The sequence below is a fragment of the Diaporthe amygdali genome (genome assembly GCF_026229845.1).
Source record: "Diaporthe amygdali strain CAA958 chromosome Unknown NODE_5_length_1802954_cov_64_987939, whole genome shotgun sequence".
Classification (NCBI taxonomy): Eukaryota; Fungi; Ascomycota; class Sordariomycetes; order Diaporthales; family Diaporthaceae; genus Diaporthe; species Diaporthe amygdali.
In genome coordinates, this window is record NW_026517025.1 from 1222511 (window position 1) to 1243310 (window position 20800).

The 20800-nt window shown below is 50.9% G+C and overlaps 6 protein-coding genes across 6 annotated transcripts; 2 read left to right on the top strand and 4 right to left on the bottom strand.

Moving 5' to 3' along the window:
• Positions 1-1357: 1357 nt before the first annotated feature.
• Positions 1358-7701, top strand: J7T55_015536 (uncharacterized protein; the record flags this gene model as incomplete). The annotated part of the gene is made up of 6 exons (XM_053139779.1): positions 1358-1823; positions 1881-1942; positions 2000-2635; positions 2776-5040; positions 5098-6721; positions 6779-7701. The coding sequence occupies 6 exons, from the start codon at positions 1358-1360 to the stop codon at positions 7699-7701; spliced, it is 5976 nt and encodes a 1991-aa protein (XP_052997258.1).
• A 413-nt stretch (positions 7702-8114) lies between these two features.
• Positions 8115-9322, bottom strand: J7T55_015537 (ctin depolymerizing protein; the record flags this gene model as incomplete). The annotated part of the gene is made up of 2 exons (XM_053139780.1): positions 8115-8969; positions 9038-9322. 2 exons carry the CDS (start codon positions 9320-9322, stop codon positions 8115-8117), a joined length of 1140 nt encoding a protein of 379 aa, XP_052997259.1.
• Positions 9323-10086: 764 nt separating this feature from the next.
• On the bottom strand, positions 10087-12561 carry J7T55_015538 (uncharacterized protein; the record flags this gene model as incomplete). Its single annotated transcript, XM_053139781.1, has 1 exon — positions 10087-12561. The coding sequence occupies one exon, from the start codon at positions 12559-12561 to the stop codon at positions 10087-10089; it is 2475 nt and encodes an 824-aa protein (XP_052997260.1).
• Positions 12562-13666: 1105 nt separating this feature from the next.
• On the bottom strand, positions 13667-15466 carry J7T55_015539 (uncharacterized protein; the record flags this gene model as incomplete). The annotated part of the gene is made up of 4 exons (XM_053139782.1): positions 13667-13802; positions 13861-14467; positions 14542-14906; positions 15126-15466. 4 exons carry the CDS (start codon positions 15464-15466, stop codon positions 13667-13669), a joined length of 1449 nt encoding a protein of 482 aa, XP_052997261.1.
• Positions 15467-17540: 2074 nt separating this feature from the next.
• Positions 17541-18781, top strand: J7T55_015540 (set-domain histone methyltransferase-5; the record flags this gene model as incomplete). The annotated part of the gene is made up of 2 exons (XM_053139783.1): positions 17541-17655; positions 17760-18781. The coding sequence occupies 2 exons, from the start codon at positions 17541-17543 to the stop codon at positions 18779-18781; spliced, it is 1137 nt and encodes a 378-aa protein (XP_052997262.1).
• Positions 18782-19663: 882 nt separating this feature from the next.
• On the bottom strand, positions 19664-20713 carry J7T55_015541 (uncharacterized protein; the record flags this gene model as incomplete). The annotated part of the gene is made up of 1 exon (XM_053139784.1): positions 19664-20713. The coding sequence occupies one exon, from the start codon at positions 20711-20713 to the stop codon at positions 19664-19666; it is 1050 nt and encodes a 349-aa protein (XP_052997263.1).
• Positions 20714-20800: the final 87 nt, after the last annotated feature.

Genomic DNA, 20800 nt, shown 5'->3' on the forward strand with positions numbered 1-20800 from the left:
AGAGGACGGGAAGTATAGGCGCTAGAAGGGACTGCGCATTGGCGAATCAGTTGCCTAAATGTACGCTAGGACGGCTGGGACACTCCAATCGCACGTCAACTCCGCTTCGAGGATCTTGACCGAGAACACCATAGCGAGACTTCATGACGCGTCTTCTGGCTATAGTCGGACTGTTCTTTTCCACTTATTTCCGACCGAGTATAATACCTCAAAGTAACCATCCAAGTTGTCGACACGTAATAAGTATCCTAGTATCTGCATATGCAGTTCTCGTACATTGATAACGGGATTTATTCTAAGAGCAACCCGGGACTTGGTCTGTGCGACAGAAATACTCTATCTTGGCCTGCTTGTGCCTGGTATCCACATCTGATACCCATTGACACGTAATTCAGACAACCCCGTGCGGTATCCTCTTACTCAGCAGGCGCCCCGTGACTCAGGTAAAGTTGTATGCGAACTCACACACATTTGGCAGGTCTCTTACACGTGTTGGTGTACGCATACTTATGCGTGTGATATTATGTATGATAGTGTGGTGACATGCAGCGCCTCAGTTCCGTGTAAGTGGGTCAGATCCACCATGGCACAAGAGTACTTCGGCATCCAGATGAAGGGCAAAAGAATACAAATGGCACGGGCCAAGTCAGGACCCATAAATTCTCGACTGGGATCTCAAAAAGAAAAGAGTACGATACACAGTAGACCTACCATAGTGGGTTGTGATATCCGTGCCTCTCGACACTGCACGTCCGGGCGAGCTGCATACCGGATTGCGACTTTGTGATACCACAGACAGCACAGGACCTGCGCACGCGGCTGAGAACTTGTTCAGAGCCAGTATACCAGAATTCAGCTTACGACAGGATTACGACTGACTTGCTTCAAGACCACAACAGGGTTATCGGAATTATGATTGACGGATCGTGGGAGACGGGTTGTGGGAAAGAAATGCCCGAGGTCTGCGGCTGAGCATTTTGATAATGCAGAGCCGCCGAAGCTTTCCAAATCCGAGATCAAGCTTATCAATATGACGCGTCTTTTAGACACCCCAAGTGCCGTACTAAGCTTTGCTGCATAGGAAAAGACTTGTTATGGGTCGGGCCGAGCGGCTCATAACTAGAGAGCTGTCTGAGATAGGGGTTCTCTACTTTAGAAATGTATATTGGGCTAATTTGAGAGCTGAATGATGTGTCCGGAGGAGTCTCTCAAGTCAAAGAATACAATCTGCGAATTTAAGACTGCTTGACCCTATAAGTTAACTTCATCTCTTTTTTGAAAGTTAAACTAGGGACCCCGATGATATCAATACTCCTTGCCACATTCAACACTCAATTTCTCTAATCAATGTGACATCATGGCCAAGATACCAGTATTTGGCGGTCTTGGGTCTGATATTATTTTCAGTAATGCTACACGCAACCAGGCAACCCAAGATTCTCACTCTCTTCAAGGGCAAATTCTGGCGGAGACCTGTCACAAGATTTTCCTCGAGGAAATCAGCCTGGCATCATCTCAGGCAGATGGCGCCACTATCATCGACCTGAACGACTTCCGACGGCCACAGGACATCATACAGCCATGTCAGCGCTATCACCACCATCCTGTCGTACAACACGCGACCCTATCCCTTGTGCAACTGCTAAGATACCAAAGCCACGGCCTGGCAAGCCCTCGCTCCAATAACCAGGAAACAGTTGCAGTTTCAGGCTTTTGCGCCGGCTTGTTCACGGCTGTAGCAGCCGCCACCATTCAAAGCCCACTTCAATATTTCGCTCGGGTTGAAGAATGCTTCCGTGCTGCGGTCATGCTCGGCATAGTATGTGAGCAAGCACGAAGAAAGACCAAGTTCTTTCAGACTCAATCTCCCTGGAGTTTAGTCGTCGGTAATATCGAAGAAAAGGATATGTTACAACTTATCTCGGCATATTCCGCTCCTAAAGTAAGTGATGAGCGACACCGCTTTGTTCCCGTGAGCCATCTGACTGTGTCTGAGCAGACCTTATGCACGCCCATCTACGTGAGCTCGTTGAATACTAGAAACATCGTCACAGTCAGCGGCGAAGGAGACGCTTTGCGCGAATTTGCCAGAACTGAGCTCCCAACGAAATGCCGTGTGATACCCACCAACATCTTCACCCTCTATCATAATCGTTGTCTACACGAGTATAAGTACCAGCTACTGGACGAGTTCGAGAAACGCCAGATTGCATTTCCATCGCAGCAAGACCTTGTTGTACCAATAATATCTACCATTGATGGATCACTGATCCGAGCCAAGAAGGGTGGTTCCTCGACAGACCTGCTGAGCCAAATTCTGGACATGATCTTGATGGAATGCACTAATTGGATATCGGTGGAAGACACAATTGCTTCACTTGCTCATGAGAGGCGCAGCCGGAATCATTATGTTCTGACTGTCTGTAATTACGGACCTAGCAATGGTGCCCTCACTAGACCGAAGGACGTTCCCGAGCATGTCGAAGTCATCGACACATCCGTTGAGTTATACACTGGGCAAACATCGCAGGAAGGCGATATTGCTATTGTCGGAATGAGCGTGGACCTTCCAGGGGCTCCAGATCCGGAATCATTGTGGAGAAATCTAATGAATGGAATAAATAGTTGTTCTGAGGTAAGCTTCATCGATCAAAAACCATGATTAGTGGATGGGACTGACGAGGATCCTAGATACCTTCAGATCGTTTTAAGTTGGATGATTATTTTAATGACGGAAGTCACCCAGTCAAAGAGAAACGATCCATGGGAACACAGTTCGGTAACTTCATGGACGATCCGTTCCTATTCGACAACCAGGTCTTCGACATCTCGCCCAGAGAAGCCTCATCCATGGACCCGCAGCAGCGCGTGATGCTCACAATAGTACATCGGGCTCTAGAGAACGCAGGATATGTTCCGGACAACACGCCGTCTTTTGCCCGGGAGACTTTCGGTTGTTTCATCGGAAATGCGACCCTGGACTACGTTGACAACTTGAGAAACAACATTGACGTCTACTATAGTCCAGGAACGCTGAGAGCCTTCTTGAGTGGCAGGATATCGTATGCTTTCAAGTGGTCAGGGCCGAGCATCACATTGGACACAGCCTGCTCTTCCTCACTTGTTGCTATTTACCAAGCTGCGCGGGCACTTGCAGCTGGTGAGTGCCGAGCCGCGGTAGCTGGAGGTGTCAACGTGATAACCAGTCCAGATATGTATCTGGGTCTCGAAAGGGCTCATTTCCTCAGCCCGACAGGACAATGCAAAGCTTTCGACAAAGCTGCTGATGGTTACTGCCGCAGCGAAGGGTGTGCGGCTGTCGTCTTGAAACGGCTGAGTGATGCCGTCAACGAGAATGATAATATTCTCGGCGTCATCAAGGGCATTGCAGTGAACCAGTCCGGGCAGGCGTCGTCGATTACGCACCCACATGCACCGACCCAAGAGAAGCTCTTTCACGAGGTGCTCACTAAAGCCGGCATGCATCATGAGGACATCTCCGTGGTGGAAGCACACGGCACGGGAACACCAGCCGGGGACCCGAACGAGGTCAGGGGTATCCGGAATGTGTTCTGCAAGGGTCGCAGCCTGGACAACCCATTGCATATCATGTCTATGAAGGCGAATATTGGCCATTGCGAAGCTGCCAGTGGTGTAGCGTCCTTGACGAAGTTGCTTCTCATGCTAAAGCACAAGCGAATACCACCACAGGCACTGCTGAATGAGCTGAACCCGGCGATTCGTGATCTTGTCGCGGATGGGACAGTCATCAGCACGGAGCCCCTGGACTGGACACCGTCGCGAGGGAAGAGGAGGACTGCTCTTCTGAACAACTTCGGCGCGGCAGGTTCGAATGCAGCACTGTTAATTCAAGAACATGACGATACTCGGAAGCAGCGGCCCGGGCTTGGAGACAATATAACCCATGTCTTTGGCTGCTCTGCCAGGAGTGCGGAACTGCTTCAGCAGTTGAGAGAATCCCTCGTATCGTACCTGACGGAGCATCAAAGCGAGTTGTCGATTGCTGATGTCTGCTACACGAGCACTGCGCGCAGGAGCTTGCAAAGTTACCGATTGTCAACGACGGCCTCGTCGATCAAGGACCTTATCGCGAACCTGAAAAACGCTCAAATTCTGGAAGCACCAGACAGCCCGCGCGCCACGGTCTTTCTTTTCAGCGGGCAAGGCTCACAATACATGGGAATGGGCAAGAAGTTGATGGATCTGTCACCAAAGTTCAGTGCGATTGTCCGCCGATGCCATCGACTACTGCTTGATTGGGGTCTTCCAAGCTGCTTGGCTGTTATCCAACCAGACGAAGATAAAACATACCAGCCACAGGACCCGACGATACTTCAAGCACTCCAGACTGGTGTTTTTGTGCTTGAGGTAGCAATCGCACAAGTTCTGATGGACGCAGGCATTCGGCCTTCGATTGTGTCGGGACACAGTCTGGGCGAGTACGCAGCTCTTGTTACTGCTGGTGTACTGGACCTTGAAAGCGGCCTCTGGCTTGTGGCGCAGAGAGCACGTCTCATAATCACCTCCTGCAAGCTTTGGGAAACATCCATGCTTGCCGTGAATATGAGCGCTGCTCAAGCTCAGCAAGACCTTCTCAGTCGAAGCGAATTTTCCGACTTGAGCATATCCTGCGAGAACTCACCAGGTGATTGTGTTATTGGCGGCGACAAGCAGAAACTTTTGGTTCTCAAGGATCATATCTCAGTACATGGCAGGAGGTCGACAATGCTCAATGTTCCGATTGCTTACCATACTACTGCCTTGGATCCGGTAGCGGAGGATGTCAGGCAGATGGCTTCACACGTATGCCTCTCAGAGCCCGCGATTCCAGTCACAAGCAACGTGCTTGGAAGAGTTGTGCAACCAGGAGAGCAAGCATGCACACCTGAATACTTCGCAGAACATTGTTGTAGGACAGTTGCTTTCGATAGTGGGCTTGACAACATTTCCAGGCAGCATGGAAATCTGTTCGATGGACGCTGGATCGAGATTGGGCCACATCCAGTGTTACTGCCAATGGTAAGTCCAGAGTCTTCAGTATGCAAAAGCGATTCGGTTTACTGATGTTATCTTCAGGTTGCCTCTCGACTATCAGGTACTACATCGGAAAAGCTGGCAACTTTGAGGAAGGGCCAGGACCCCTCTCAGACCTTGTCTGATATTTTCTGCGCGGTCTATCGAGACAATGTGGACATCAACTGGCGAGCACTTTTCGAGAACCTGCCCTTGAAACCTAATATGACCGACTTGCCCCCGGCCCCAATGCTTCGGAAGAAATATTACAATCCCATTTCACTCGAATTGGCACCAGGCTCCCATAATGCTCGTCCTAGCAGACCAACAGGAACTCAATACACTCTCCTCGAGAACTTCGTGGAGCCAACTGGCGATACGATGGCAGAGTTTCACACCCGTATGCAGACCCTAGGAGACTTGATCAAGGGACACGTCGTTTGTGGCCAGCCGCTGTGTCCGGCCTCTGTTTACGCGGAGATGGCACTGGCAGCAATATCGCATACCGAGGGAGCCAATACAGAACATCAGGTCTTCAAACTGTGCGACGTTTCCTTCACAAGACCACTCCTCTTCAGCCAAAACTCTCCAAAGACAATAAGTGTCACCGTTCATCGGAACGATGAAACAGACAACGGCCGAATCTTTCGAGTCTCAAGTTTCAGTCACGGAGGAAAGCCTCTCCAGCCCAAAGATCACTGTTCCGGGAAAATCAAGCGGCAATCGTGGCTAAAAGCGGCCGGTAAATTGAAGCGAACGGAACGGGCTCTGGCTCGTCGGAAAGCCAGTCTCGAACTGGGTGGTCACCAGATGTTTTCGACGAGCACCATGTACAAGAAAATCTTCAGCAGGGTGGTCGAGTACGGCCCTCAATATTGGGCTGTTCGCAAGCTCTACGTCGATGATGACGCCGAAGAGATTTTTGCCACTTGTGAACTGCCAGCCACGAGCACGGCAGCCAACTACGCTGGCCATCCCATTCTTCTCGACACAATGCTTCACGTTGCAGGCTTCGCGGCCAATTTGAATGTTGATTCTGACACGGTTTGCATCTGTCACCAAGTTTCGTCGATAAGCATGTTCAGGAAGGGCTTTCGCCCAAGACATACATTCGACGTCCACTGCAGCAATTCCTCAGTTTCTGCGGCTGCGGAAAGCATATTTGCCGACGTGCACGCTGTCGACGGTGAAGGAGTAATCGCAGTTATGAAAGGAGTGGAGTTCAAATGCTCCAAGCTTTCCAAGATGCAAGCTGGTTTTGAAATAATTGCCGAGAACTTCCCAAAGACGAGCGACAAAGCACATCAGCACATCAAGCAGAAGGAGTTGCGAGCATTTGAAGAACAGAGGCCTGCGGGTACGAAGCCTGAAATATCTGTCGAAGAATATGACGAGAGCACTGCGGTAGAGAGTCTGGTGACAAGCCCGGCTAGCGTTGTCGATATCCTCTCCGAGACAACAGGCGTGAAGGCTGAAGCTCTTACTTCACGAACCAAGCTTGCTGCTCTTGGCGTTGACTCTCTGATGATCCTGGAGCTCGAAAAGAAGCTCGAGGATTTGCTTGGCCATTCGCCTGGTGTCTCTCAGTTATCGATGTGCGAATGTGTTGGAGATGTCGAGAGCCTTGTTCATGTTGCTTCTGCTGAAGGAAGCCGATCACCAGGGACCGGGAGATGTTCTCCGAACGGTGAGTCAGCTCGAGCCTATGGCGAGATGCATCTGAACTGACGAGGCACGACCATAGCCGCAGACACAACAATCTCGAGCAGCAAGCACAGAACTGCCAGCCGAAATGGAGTTGAACAGGGCGTGAAAGAACCCGAAGTATCGAACGAAATGATGGAGTTGCTTCGCAACTGCCTTAGGCTTGAAAAACAGCCCATGCGGATTCAGAACGGATCGGAGTTCTTGGAGTCAGCCCCGATTTACTTGGTCCATCCGGGTGCCGGAATGTGTTTTGAGTACTATCGCATCGGGTCACTTAACCGTGCTGTGCATGCAATCCAAGATCCTCGCATGTTTTCGGGTCTCGAGGAAGACTGGTCCTGCATTCAAGACATGGCAGAGCACTACGCTACTATTGTCTCCAAAAGCCGACCGAGTAGTCCCAGTCGCGGTATCATCCTGGGCGGCTACTCTTTCGGGGGCGTCGTTGCCTTCGAGATGGCTCGCTTGCTCTCTGAGCGCGGCGACTGCTTGGTGCGCGGCGTGGTCCTCATCGACTCGCCTCCGCCCCTTGACCACCTTCCGCTGGCGCGAGAGACTGTCCAAGCTGCCATGGCAGCGAAACACGTCCACACGGCGAAGACCCGGCCACCTGAGGCTGCGAGGTTCCATGAAGCAGTCAGTGCGCTTGCTGTCAGAAACAATTTGCGGCGGGCCGCGTTGTTAGGGCAATATCGACCAAGACGGGAGGGCGTGATGCCTCGGGTGGTACTCCTGAGATCAACCGAGGGCTTCAGGGCCCCGGGCTATGCGCTACCAGAGAACAAGTGGTTGCATGACAGAACGGATGTGAAGACAAGCAGTGGGGCATGGGAGGAGCTGGTAGGGGCAAAGGTTAAAGTTATCGACATCCCTGGTGATCATTTTACACCATTTGAGCCAGGCCACATTGATGGAACTTCTCAAGCCATCTATGAGGCATGTGAGATGCTGGAGGACTAACAGTATGGAAATGGAAACGCGAGTGAGGTGTTCTGTTCAGAAATTTTCTTAGATTTCGTCCGTGATAGAATGGTCAATCGGTGCTTCCTATGTTTGTAGTGTTGCTTGGGCGACAAGTCTCAACGTCAATGGCGCGCTGACCGAGAGAGTGTCTTAGTGTTTTTTCTTTTCAAATGCTATTGACTACTACGCGAATATTGGTATATAGAACAGCCTATCTGCTGGCAATTGATTCCTACAATTCATCACTGCTATCATCTTCATAGCCTTCCATGATCCCAGCACACATGGCAATCATCGGTCAACATGACGGGCAAGGCATCCCGGAAGACCGAGGTAACAATATGTCATTATTCATTAAGGACCCAGTTCCAAGACGCCCAGGGGTATCATACAATCCAGCAAAGCAATAATCATAGCTCCGATGCATTCTCTCTCACCTCCACAATGTCGTGGCACAGTTTCAAAAACCTCTCCCGATATTCTTCAGGCGTCGTAGTAATGCTCATCGGGCCATGGTGATGGATGAGCTTGTTGTACGCGTTAACCAGGAACGTCATAACTCTTGGCTGGGTCTTGTGCTTGGCCCAGAAAAAGTCGAGGATAGCTGCGCGGTAAACGAACTTGCCGTCTGCGCTTGGAACTCCGGTCCGCCAGGACGGTGGCTCAGGAGGCACGGAGGGCGGATCGCGAGGCAGCGCGTCTACGACATTTTCTGCTGCGGAACCAGATGCTGACGGGTTGTTGACCGCGTGTCCAGCGTTTTCAGCGTTGATTCGCACGAGGAATAGGGAGTAGTCGACGGCGTTGTAGTGAGCCAGCATCCGTGTGTCCTCCTCCAAATTGCGCCAGAACTCTTGTGCCTGTTCCGTAGTCAGGATGATCTTGTCGTTGAACTCATCCGCCAGTTGATCCTTGGTCGCCTCGCTCGTCAGCCTGCCATCGGCAATGTCTCGTTCTGGATAGAAATAGCTTGTAGGCTTCAGGTCCCAGTTCTCCCATTTTGGAGCGCCTGCCTCCTTGGCCTCCTCCTGCCCATACATCAAATTCTCCATCACGATGTGATGATTGGGAGCCATGCTCAATTGGTGTCCAATAGCCAACCCAGAGCTAGCAAGAAAGTCGCATATGCGTATGAGGAGTGTCTTCGGATGGGCGCCCATATAGGAAGCGTAGATGTCGAGCAGGTCATTTCGGAAGAAGGTGTGTTCATGATGTCGCGGCACAGATTTGACGAGGTATTTCTGATCGGCAGTCGAGAAGAACGACTGTATAGTAAATACCTTAGTCAAGCTGCGCAATAAGACCGAAAGTCTGGTGGCCTTGAAGAACTTACCGATCCGGAGAAGCCCATGTCCCCCATTGGAGAGAGCGCATCTTCTGGCTTGCCACCATCTTCGGCACGGAAAGAAGCTAGGTATTCGTCCTCACCGACTTCCCAGGACTGCCGACGTAGATTGGCGAATACTTCGGGACGATGCTTGTGGAGGGGAAGCTGGTAAAAGGAGAAGATGGTGGAGATGAGGCTTAGGATAATCGCGATCGGCGAGCGAGACCTCTTCTTCGCGCCGTTGATGATTGTCAGCACGATGGAACGTGCGATAGCTTCAAGGCGGCCCATATTGATGGATTCATGAAACCGGCCGTCTGGGTGTCAAAGAGAAGCGTGTCTGAAAACACGTCTTGTTGAAAGTCAGGCAGATGGAATGGAGCTGTAGCTGTAGTGATCGTCCTGTGCTGCTCTGTTGTTCCAGCAAACTAACAGTGACGTCAGCGACCGGAGCAATTGCCCCGCCAGGCCCAAGCGCGTAGGCATCCCACTAATCCTCAGATGTGTGGAGCGCCTAGAGAAGAGGCTCAAATCCTCAAAACACAACTATCTGTGACTGCAAGAATTCCACAGTTGTTAAAATCGTCAAGAAAAGGCTTCCTTTTCTCTCTTCCTAGGATCTATTCTGAGACTAGCACTGATTATGTGGGTAGTTGGCCCTTTATCGCAAGCCTTACAACAGGCACACTGCATCCCACGCTCGTGACAGCCCCAACGTCCTTGCCTCTCCTTTTCAACATATCGGGCCATGCCACTCATCATCTTGGGCCTTCTCATGTCTCATGCATCCTTTGTTGAACTCAGGCTGCAGCAATGTCAAAATATTGAGTCCTTTGTGCCCGTCTGTTGCTCTCCTTTGTCGAGGTTATGCTTGGTAAATGAGCATCCGTCACGCCTGTGGGCTTGATTCGAATGGGAGACATTTCAGACAAATCCCTGCCCGATCACGCTGCCTTGAGCTGCTTCATGGAATGAAAGAACTTAACGAGCGTGCTTCCAGCCAATGCTTCAGATCATTGGTCTTCATAAGTCAAAGATGAGTCGTACGCCACCTCCTACGATAGCGAGGGCCGATGAATGCTCCGAAGGACGTCCGAGATGTCGTCGGATGGCTCAGGTAGTGGGTCAACAGGGTCCGAGAGCCAGCGCAACATCCTGAGCATTTCAGCCCTCATATCGTCGTCGTGTCGTGGTTGGAGTCCACCTGGAATCACGTCCTCCTCGACCGAGGAGAATTCATGCGGCATGGCAAACTCCTCACCCGCATCGGATGTACATATCAGCCACCGCAGGATCGCACACTGTCCAGCCAACGAAAATCTTCCATGCGTGTCCGTGGGCTTCCCATCATCACGCTGTGGCTCGTGGAAGCCAACGTCGGCGGGGTCGTGGTTAGAGCACGAGTCGCAGGTCGGTGCTCGGAACCATTCAGCCACACTGATGCTGTTGCCATTCTTCTCGACGCGGATGCCACCGATGTCTACTGATGCAGAATCTTCCTTGTTCATGTTGATATGGATACGAGATAAGTTGACTTTCGAAGGAGTCTCATTTGCCGCCTTCAAGATGTCACCCTCCTTTTTCGCTGCCAAAGTTCCTGAGTGATGGGGCCAGATCTTATCTTCGGTGTCGGGCACCGCCTCTGGGGAATCACAAGGCTCCTCTCCGTGATCACTAATAAGCGAAGGGCAGCCACTCTTTCCAGAATGACGGTCAGGATTGGCCTGACTCCTGTGCGACGAGGTCAGCATCGAGCCAATGTCATCGGGGATCCGGCTCTGGGTTGGTTTGTCGTTGAGGCCAAAGTATCCATGCTTGTGTTTCAGCAAAGAGGACCCCTTCGTTTCAATGGCGCACGCATATTCTGTAATGGGTGCCTTGGGAGACTGCTCAGATGCAGGTGCTGCAAGCGATACGTCTGGACGTTGAACTGGAGCCTTGGAAGGACTCTGGTCGATCGCAAGATCGTTTGTCTTGAGCCATCGCAGAAGCTTCTGGGATCTCATTGCCTGCTCCTGATCATTGAAAGTGTCGTCGATTGCTCGCTTGTACGGGCGAGGTCTGGGATCTTCGGTACTTGGGCCGCTGTGCAAAATCTGGGACTGTTGATGAACTCGCATTGCAGGCGCACGCTTTGTGGCACCCTTGGTAGTTACGCTGTGTGCCTCACGATGCCGCATGGCCTTAGTCCGCTTGTTTGGCTGGCGTGCAGACTTGGCCATCTCCCCCGCCGAGAACATGATTGCCTCTTCAGGGATCAAGGAGGTGGCGTAGGTCAGCTCCGGTTTCTTTCGGGCGACATTGACCAAGCGTGCCTTTCCAGGCTTGGAGAACCTGACTGCCTGTGCCTGTCCCAACAAGAAATTTCCTTGGGATGCTCCGAAGCCTGGGGGCAATTTTGCAACAGTTGGTAGCTTCTCAAATAGCGGAGTGGGACTGGTCTCATGATATTGCTTCAGAATATGCGCAGGAACTGGTTTCCGTAGCAGCATGCTGTCACGATAGTTAGGTCCCTTCGGGCCCAACGGCTCAGAATGCTGATGTGACCCCAGAAGATTGCTGGGTTGAGTTGCCTGGTCTATCAGCGCCTCGTTTGAGGCAAGCTTCACACGTCTGACGGCTTGTCCTCGAGATTGTCGCTTCACCTTCACGCGGGCCTTGATGTCGCTGTCCAACTTGGCCATGAAAGATTTGCTGCGCTCTGCCGTGCATTCGTGAGGGGTATTGTGATTCTCTGTCAAAAAATGGTGACGCAATTCGTGAGGCGAACAGTTGAATTGGAATTTCAAAAACTCCGCGTATTGTGGCGATAACTCGTGGTCCTCAAGGCCGATGTCGATATTCGCCTCCCTATCTCCATGCGCTTTTGTTGCTGCGGTCTTCCAAGAAGTGACAACGAGCCTGCTGTGCATGTCTTCTGCATTTTGGTTTGTTCGTTCACCGACCTTTTCAACATTTTGGTCGTCTGCGCTCTCATTAATGTCTTCGTGCACGCCGCTCTCCAACGTGGTCGCTGCTGTCTGTGCGCTGACTCCTCGGGGGCCGGAGGAAATCTTAACCAACCCAGCCTGAATCATGTCAGTTGACAAGTGAAAGTGGTGTAAAGCGCCACTGATTTCTTTCTCTGAGTTATCCTGAGTCGCGATGGCTGTGTGCATAGTTTGTTTGTTGATAGCAGCAGCCTCATCAAACTCGGGGCGGCTGCATTGGCCTGACTCTGAATACTGCGTAGAGAGGTCCATTGCAGAGGGCTGACGTCTTAGACGATTCGGACCGCCCATTGGGGTAGAATTGAGTTCGTCACTGATGGTGGAGATCATAGAGGTGCTGACAGACCGCTCTTGTTGGCGCGGCATCTCCCAATCTGGCTCGTCTTGAAGAGTCGGTTCTTCAACAGGCGGCTCGCCTGCAACACTTGCGACGACAAGGTTGTCGTCCGAAATCCACCAAATTGGAACGACAACTGTTCTGCGCGGTTCAGCCGTGGCGCCAGCCGTCAATAGGGATTTAGAGGTATCGAAGGTGCCCATAGTGAAGGACTCCAAGAGCTGGGTGTTCGATCAACAAGGTGGGTTCGGCGTCAACGACAGTCCGCTTTGCTGGTTTTCCGCTACCGCAGGAGATCTCGTTTGTCGTCTCAATACCTCCCGGCTGCTTGCTCGAGTCGGTGAATTTCGGGAGAAGTGTAAAAGGAAACAAAGTCTGAATTTTCTTGCTAAGTATTGCTCTGCTAGTCAAAATAGGTTAGCGAAGGGCAAGGGATCGAATTTGTACGCAGGAAGGTCTGTCCGTTTTCCACTTGTTGTGGTGACGAAATTGGGTTCTGTTCTGGCTGTAATTTGTTCCATTGGATTGCCTTCGCTGATGTCAACTCACCACGTTTGTTGAGGCCTAGCAACCGCCAAGCTTGTGTCTGGGGTTGAGCACTATCCCCAAGAATAGCAGTAGCCTAAACAGAGGTGCCCCAGTGAGTTCAATGGTGTCGTCGCTCCAGAAAGACCGCGAACGAGCCTTGAAGCTGTGAACGCAGGCCAAATACTTGTGTACTGAGAACCTGACCCAAGGCGAATGGAGCTAAGGAGAGCTGAATGGTGATGAAAAGAGTTAGGAGAAATTCCCGATCCCACAAATATACGGCTGCAGGAGGAAGGGCCGCAGTATACTCGAATTGCAAGGTAAGGAGATAAGTTCGCGGACTTCGTCAAGTCGACGATTGTGGAAGGTCGATTGACCAAGGGTCTAGCAAGCTGCTTTGAATTTTCTTCTACGCCAGGGCCGCGGCGTACTCACTCAGATTGGGGACTGCGACGACTTCATTCACTCGTTCGACCGGGGTCAAATCAAGGCCGGCCTGTGCCAACCTGGACCCTCGAGATTGGGAGTGCCAGTGACGGTGACGGCAGTCAACAAACGAGTCACAGCAGCTAGACATGGTCAAAAAGACGCCATTGCGAGGCCATTTAAGTCTTCCACTGCTTATTACAAAATCACATCATCTATGAGTATCTTTTCCTCCAAGCCTTTTGGAATTTGGCCCTTGCTCGCCTATAAACGCTGACATGATGACGCCGCGTTGATCATGGCTAGAGCTGCCCTCAACAACAAAAACAACCCCCGAATCATGCCGACTCTCGGCTAACCAGAAAGCGTCTTCTTCTCACGATTCCAGTATGCTCGCAGTACAAACAGCATCCCAAGCATGGATAAGTCAAGAGCGATAGTCCAGTTATAGCCGATGAGATACCTTGGCGCATCAACTGTCTTCCAGACACTGAGAATAAAGGTTAGATCAGATAACTCCTGAGGACTTTTTCTTGTCCTTAACTTACAATAAGGGTAGCCAAGCACCGAAAGTGTTCCCTATGGTGTTCATGCTACTGATAACTATGGCACGCTCTTCGGCATCCCCAGCACAGATCTCGTTTGCCCACGCGTAGATGACGGCCGCAATGCCATCGGCCGACCCAGAGAGGAAGAATGCAAAGAATTTGAGCTCGACGGGGACTTTCCATATCGCAAGCACGATACTCGCAAAAATGTTCAGTCCAGCCGTGGCGGCAATCAACGAGACCTTAGCGTCGTAAGCGTCGGACAGAATACCGCAGATGATAGACGCAACGATCGTAACGGCTGGAGAAACAGTAGTGATGGTGTTGATCGACTCGACGCTGTACCCTTCCTTCTTGAGCCACAGCGGGAGGCCGCTGTTTGACGACACACCGTCGGCCTGCGAGAAGAAGAAGGCGAACGAGACAAGCACCCAGAAGTGCCATCCAGAAAGCACTGTCTTAATCAACGACCAGCTCAGCGGCTTCCGTGGCTCTCGGTGCTCCTTGGCCATGCGAGCTTGCGCTAGCTCGATCTCCCGCGCCGTTAGGATGCGCGATTTGCAATTGTCTGGCTGGCCAGGCAGGGCAAGAAACCCGAGAATTGCAACTGGAATCGTGCAACCAAAGCCTTTTTTTCAATCAGATATGCGGGCCGAACAGGCACCAGGAATCTCCACTCACAGATAATGTACAGCCAGCGCCAACCCTCGATGCCGTGCTTCCCGTCCAGGGTAGCATGTGCTCCGCTTTGGATATACCCGGAGCTCATGCCTCCTATCTGGCTGGCTATGAAGAACAAAGCACCTCTTCTGCTGAGCTCGGAGCGTTTGTACCAGCATCCGAGGTACCACTGCACGGCTGGGAAGAAAAGGCTGCCTGCAGCTCCAACAAAGAAGCGGATGACATATAGTTGATGGACATTAGTGACTTTATACTGGGACACGTTAGCATTTTCATCGATGGTGTGCGCTGATAGATCACGAGATTCGTGTGAGAAAGTTGATGAGGACTCAAGGTCGACCCGAGACGAGTACAGAACCACATACCTGCAGCAGAGCGAGAACGCCCCAAATGAGGTCCGCGCCAGGGATGAAATAAGTTGCGGAAAAACGTGTCATCTAACGCATAAGTTAACGAAAAATTCGAGGTAGCAGCAGACTTCGTACTTCGTACAAGAACAGTCAACGGGATTTGCAACGTTATGAATCCGACCCTAGAATCACCGTCAGCCCATGGGCCCGTCCAGCGATCAACAGTTGCCATACATGTAAGTTGTGTTCAGGTAGTTCAACTCATTGCCATAGAGCCTGAGGTCTTCTTTCATTCCGCTAACGTAAGCAGTGCTTGTCGCCGATGAATCCAAGACCTTGGCCCAATAAGCCAGAAAGACAAAGACCATGATCAAGCAGTCTAACTTGATGATAAGCCGACGTTCCTCTGGTGTGTCATCAGGCGCAAACCATTGGTACCATTGTTGTCGGCTTGGCGAAAATGCTTGTTCAGCCGCTGGGGTATCGTTGGCAACGGGAAGCTTCACTTGGTATGGTGCCTTTTCAGCATTGGTTGATGCCGCCACGGCGAGTGACTTCTCAGTGGGGATTGACATATTGATAGTCAAGGACGCAAGCTACCTGGTTCATGCAGTTGCAGTGAACGATAGAGATGTTGGGTGATGATCGGCCCTTGGAGAAGTCTTGCGGTACGACACTTTTCATGATACCATAGTTCTGTGCATTTGAGGGAAAATCAATCACGCAATCCGCTTATTGGATGGCGTCCCTCATTTCTGCTCTCCGCGATATGCTGTGGGTCCCACCATTTTTATGGGCATGGCCTTTCGAATGGCCGGTTCATGCATCTGGTGTGAAGAATGCTGCGACTGCCTAGCGCTTGGTGTAAAGAGATCTTCATATGCTCAATAGTGATCTTGAGGTATGGGAGCTATAGTACGGAAGAGGTTACATATACGAAGGGTTTGTGCAGATCGAATGAAGGCCAGCATGATCTTCGATGCGGGAAGGTCCCGGGAAAAGGCTAGTCATGCTCCCGACTCAACAGCAAACCCACTCTACGACAGCCATGAAGTTTGACCCGCAGGTCTCAACTATTGCCCACTGGCTACTGGGCCGACTATAGCTGATGGCAAAGCCGCCCAAGTGGCCGCTGGCAGCTATCAGTTGACATGTCTGACGACGTGAGTAGGTGCATCCAGGCGGCAAAGTGACTTTTATCCAGATTTTCCTCTTTTATTTCTCACTCGTAACCGCGAAGATGACCTGAGTAAACCCAGGAGGATTTGATGACATTATATAAGTGACACACTTCGTTGTAAGGAGGAGTTCTAAACGTAGACGAAATACCATTGTCTGGCAACCGCCTCGGAGGTGGGGACATAACCTCGCACCAACCACGGCCTGGTCTGATCTTCAGCTGAGTGTCACGATTGCGTCGCCAGCTCTCATAAAAGCGCTTGGCTATGTAGGCATTGCTTTGAGCCCCAATTAGCCCAAGACAAGAAGTATTTCCTGAGGCCCAGACCATCCAATGTTGATTTACTGAAGCGTCCGTAAGGGCCTTCATAGAGTTCAAACTCCTAGCTGACCCACGCCCGGCATTTCTCATACAAGGTAGTCAGGAAACAAATGGCGAGTTCGATTCCAAATGGGTCGAGCCGCTATGATTCGTCTCCATGGGTCTGAACAGGGATAAGAGTTGAGAGATGCTGAGGGGTGCAAGTGCTCACCATTCAAGGAAAAGGCTCCAACAGATCCGGGGGCATATTGAAAATGTATTCAAGTTTGACGAATAGATTATTGATTTTGCCATGTGAACTTGGAGCGCGTCACTTATTATGTTGAAAGAGATACCAGTCGGAAATCAATGCTATAATCGCATCCAGGAGCCTCTTACCTCGTCAAGCTCTTCAAACCTGATTCCGTCATTCTCATTTTCTTTTTTCAACAACCCTGGGCGGTTGAATCCGAGCCACGAAGAGCCATTCAACACATGTTCTCTCGTAAAACACTGGAGTCTAGCTATGGGCGACGGACTAGAATTGACTATCGTGTTCTTTGAAGTTTTATTCTTTTCCGACCTGTACGAAAGGTAACGCCGTAATAATTCCTATCAAGCCTGCTCATACTACTGATGTCTTTGAGCAACCCCACATGGAGTGGTTTTCAAGGGTTGCGAGTTGCCAAATCCGGCGGAGTGTGGAAACTGAACATCGGGCCGCAACACACGAGAAAGGGGTCCGATTGATATTGCCTTGTCCTTCACATCCGGATCCGAGTCTCTCAGGAGGCGCCTTTCTTTTTCTCTCCCTTGTATATTTCGAAATGATAGCCTGCTCAAAGAAGAAGTTGTTCCGGGCCGTGAACAAAGAGAGCCATCCACTGTCCAGCTCAACCGGAGAAACTTGCGTATGCATCCATTTAAGCAGGGGCTCTCACACTCGCCAAGAAGCGCCGTAGGGCAAGAAGAAACGAACATCATGTCTTCACTTCCTCCAGCTTTGTTGAGGCCGCAATTTCAGCGTGCTGATACCGGCGATCTTGTACCAAGAAACGCCTCGGGCTTTCCATGCGAGATTAACGACTATGTTTTGAATTCGCAATTATGGGTCAGCCATATACCAATCGCCAGCCAGAGAACGGTCCGAGGGGTTCTAAGGCACAACAATGGAGCGTGGGAACATGTTTGCTTCAGATGCGAGGGTGGCGTGGGAGTTTGCCCTGGGGGTGCTTGTGTTCGCAGCTGGCACGCGCAGCGAAGGAGAGATGGCTATCAACAAAGGTTTGAAAGTGAGTCCCGGAATAGATCCGATTTCTCTAGATAATTGATTCATGTACTACCGTGGCTGGACTGTTGAGTTGAGACTAATCTTGTCAATCTCAAAGTTCGCGCTGTAGCTGGCATGGGCCTCGGGATATTCGCGGGAATTGACATTCCCGCGTATTCGGTCCTCGACGAATACTTTGGCGAGCTTATTCCACCAGCTGAGGCGGATAAAAGAAACGACGATTACTGTTTCGAAATACCAGGCGTAGCACATTCAGCGGCCCAGGACTATGGTAATTGGACCCGTTTCGTAAACCACTGCTGCGAGAGTTACAACGTCGAGGCCGTAGACGACGTAATTGGCGGGCGAAGAACCATCACATTCAAAAGCCTAGAGGCCATCCCAAGTGGAACGCAGCTGTTCATCGACTACGGAACGAAATATTTTGGTGATCCAGGTAACATGTTAATGTGCAACTGCCCAGATTACCCCGGCCTACATCTTCCTCCAGGACAGGATGACAGCACCTCGGGCAACAGCCAGGCATTCCCAGGACCTCCAGTGGGGGACACAATTGTCGTAGCTCCCGATATGGGAGTGTCCGCGAGAAATACTTGGATCACTAATACCAAAAGTTGGCTTAATCAACGAGAGCCGGGTGGCTATCTGGACTGGACAGCACTGCACTGGCGCTTTCTTGAACAGCTTATGAGACGACGACGCCATTTCAATCGGAACGACTGGTCAAACAAATACGGGTACGGTTCATTGTCATCATCAAGAGGTGATCCTCTGGTAGGAAAATATGTCACCCACAGCAGGGCATCGATGCAGATCCGTGAGTGGCACATCGATGTCATCAAGGTCTTTCAGCACGACAACGTCTGCGGCACCAAGAAAGGAGTGCGGTGGGAGAAGAAGGAGCTTCTGGGTCGGCTCTTTGCTTTGATCATAGCAGACCGAAGGAGGAGTCGGAGAGCAGGATTAGATAATAGACGCGCACGTTCCATGACGCCGCCGGACCCAGCACCCCCTGCCCCGGCCACACCAGCAGGGGCTCGGCCCCAAGCAGGAGTCCTTCCGACCCCACCAGCAACAGTGAGACCGCAAGCAACGGCGAGACCACAAGCCGCGGCTTGAAGGAGTCGCTGTCGTCGATTTATCAGATTCAAGGGTTCCTAAGCTTTTTCAAAGTCCTTAGGGATGGTGGGATAAATTAAGATATTGAGTCGAGTCATTTGCATGGAAGTTGGTCCGTCTACTGAAGGATAACCTCCGGGTTGCCTCCGGTGAGTTTCCTTTGTCTAGAATATCCTTGTATGTGATTATATGTTTTTCGAGGTTGTAGAAACTCTAGAAAATAATGACCCAACAAAAATAGAGATAATGTATCTCATGACAAATTAGGGTTGCCCAAGACGGTGGGGCATAAATGCAGTTACTAGGTATCTTACTACTTTTTCCGGCATGATGCACGACTGGGTGTAAAATGCTGTCTTGAAAGCCCCCAAGTTTTGAAATCCGCAACGTCTGGCGTGACCATACACTTAGACCGGATATATCATATGAATCATTTGCCATGGCTTTGCGCACAACCTTACTCTAGGAACATGAAATCCATGGGCTCCAGTGCTTTGTCGGTATGTTGAAGGATTGCATGTGGAGATCAGATATTGAAAGACCTGAAAGCTCTATGTTTTCCTTGCCTGGAAAGTCTCTCTTAAGATGATGTTATTATTTGAACAGAGCGCGCTATAAAACACAGAAGTGTGTGGTCTTTTGAGGTTGCGAACAAGAGCCTGCATGGGATGCTCAAGATGGCTTCCGTCCCTGATCATGCCCCCCACCCTTAAAACCGTGACACACTCAACTAACCAAATGATTCATGTGAATTTCTGTTTCCTTTGCTACCACAATACTTGGACTAAGACTGCTCTATTCAAAACTCTCCTCGTTTCTTCATGCACTTCTGACTTGTGAATGCTAGCCCTCTTCTCAACGTTACGATAGCTTCTACATTGATCACTGTGTACCACATTCCAATTCCAGGCACAAACCACCGACGACGGAGGCAGCAACAAACCAACAGCCGTTTTTGAACCACCATGCACAATCCGCGGAGCTATGCAAGTTAATAGTGACAAGCATATACACCAACGACGCCAAAACACCACCGCATGCGACTGCCATGTACTCAACGCCAAACCCTGCTGCGAAGCCGGAAACTACCAACAGGACTACTTTGACCATCGAGAGACTCCACAGCAAAGTCTTCGCTCGCCCGCGGAACCGTATAGCTATGCTGCGAACGCCCGCTTTTGCATCATCCTCAACGTCCTGTTGGGCGTACACCGTGTCATAGATGACGGTCCAACAAGCCTGGGCGATGTAGAATGCCCCAATCGATATAGACAGTGCCCATGCCTTCTCTGTATCTCCATGCAGAACTTCGACAAGAATCGAGCTGTTTTGTGCCGCTATACCCATGAGAAAACCGATGGCGACTTGGACACCCAGGATCGCTTGAGGGAAATCGGTAAACCTCTTGGCAAACGGATAAAGCCAGAGTAGAAATATACTCGGAATTGAAACCACCCAGCACGCAAGTGGCAGGACGACCAGGCACGCCGCAGCCAGCAGAGCAGTGACGACAGTCAAGATATGTGCCTGCCAAGGTTTCAGGGCCCCCCTCGCCAAAGGACGGTTTCTACACCTTTCGACGTGCCGGTCGAACTCCATGTCCATAGTGTCATTCCAGGAGCATGCCGAAGCTCGGAAACATGCTGTTCCTAGGAAGAGGACGGCATTGACTTCTAGCAGTCCATGGAAGTCTGCCCCTTTTTGTGGTCCAAGATGCGTGAGGCAGGCAGCGAAGAGAGTACCAAAGAGGTGTGGGAAGTAGAACAGGTAGATACCCGCAGTCTTGTCGATTCGAGCCAGCTCCGCAAAGGGTACCCAAGATGACGGGAGGAATGAAATGAAGCCTATTTTAGGTGCGCTGTAGTCCGGCCAGGACTTAGGATTCCTGTTATCATGGCCTGATTCTTTGGCCTTCGCAGTTGCTTCAGTCATCGTAGATAGAACACTCCGTCGCATGAATGGTGGCATGTCTTGGGAATATCCAGAATTCTGCCAGCTCAAGTTCAGCAGAAGAATGTA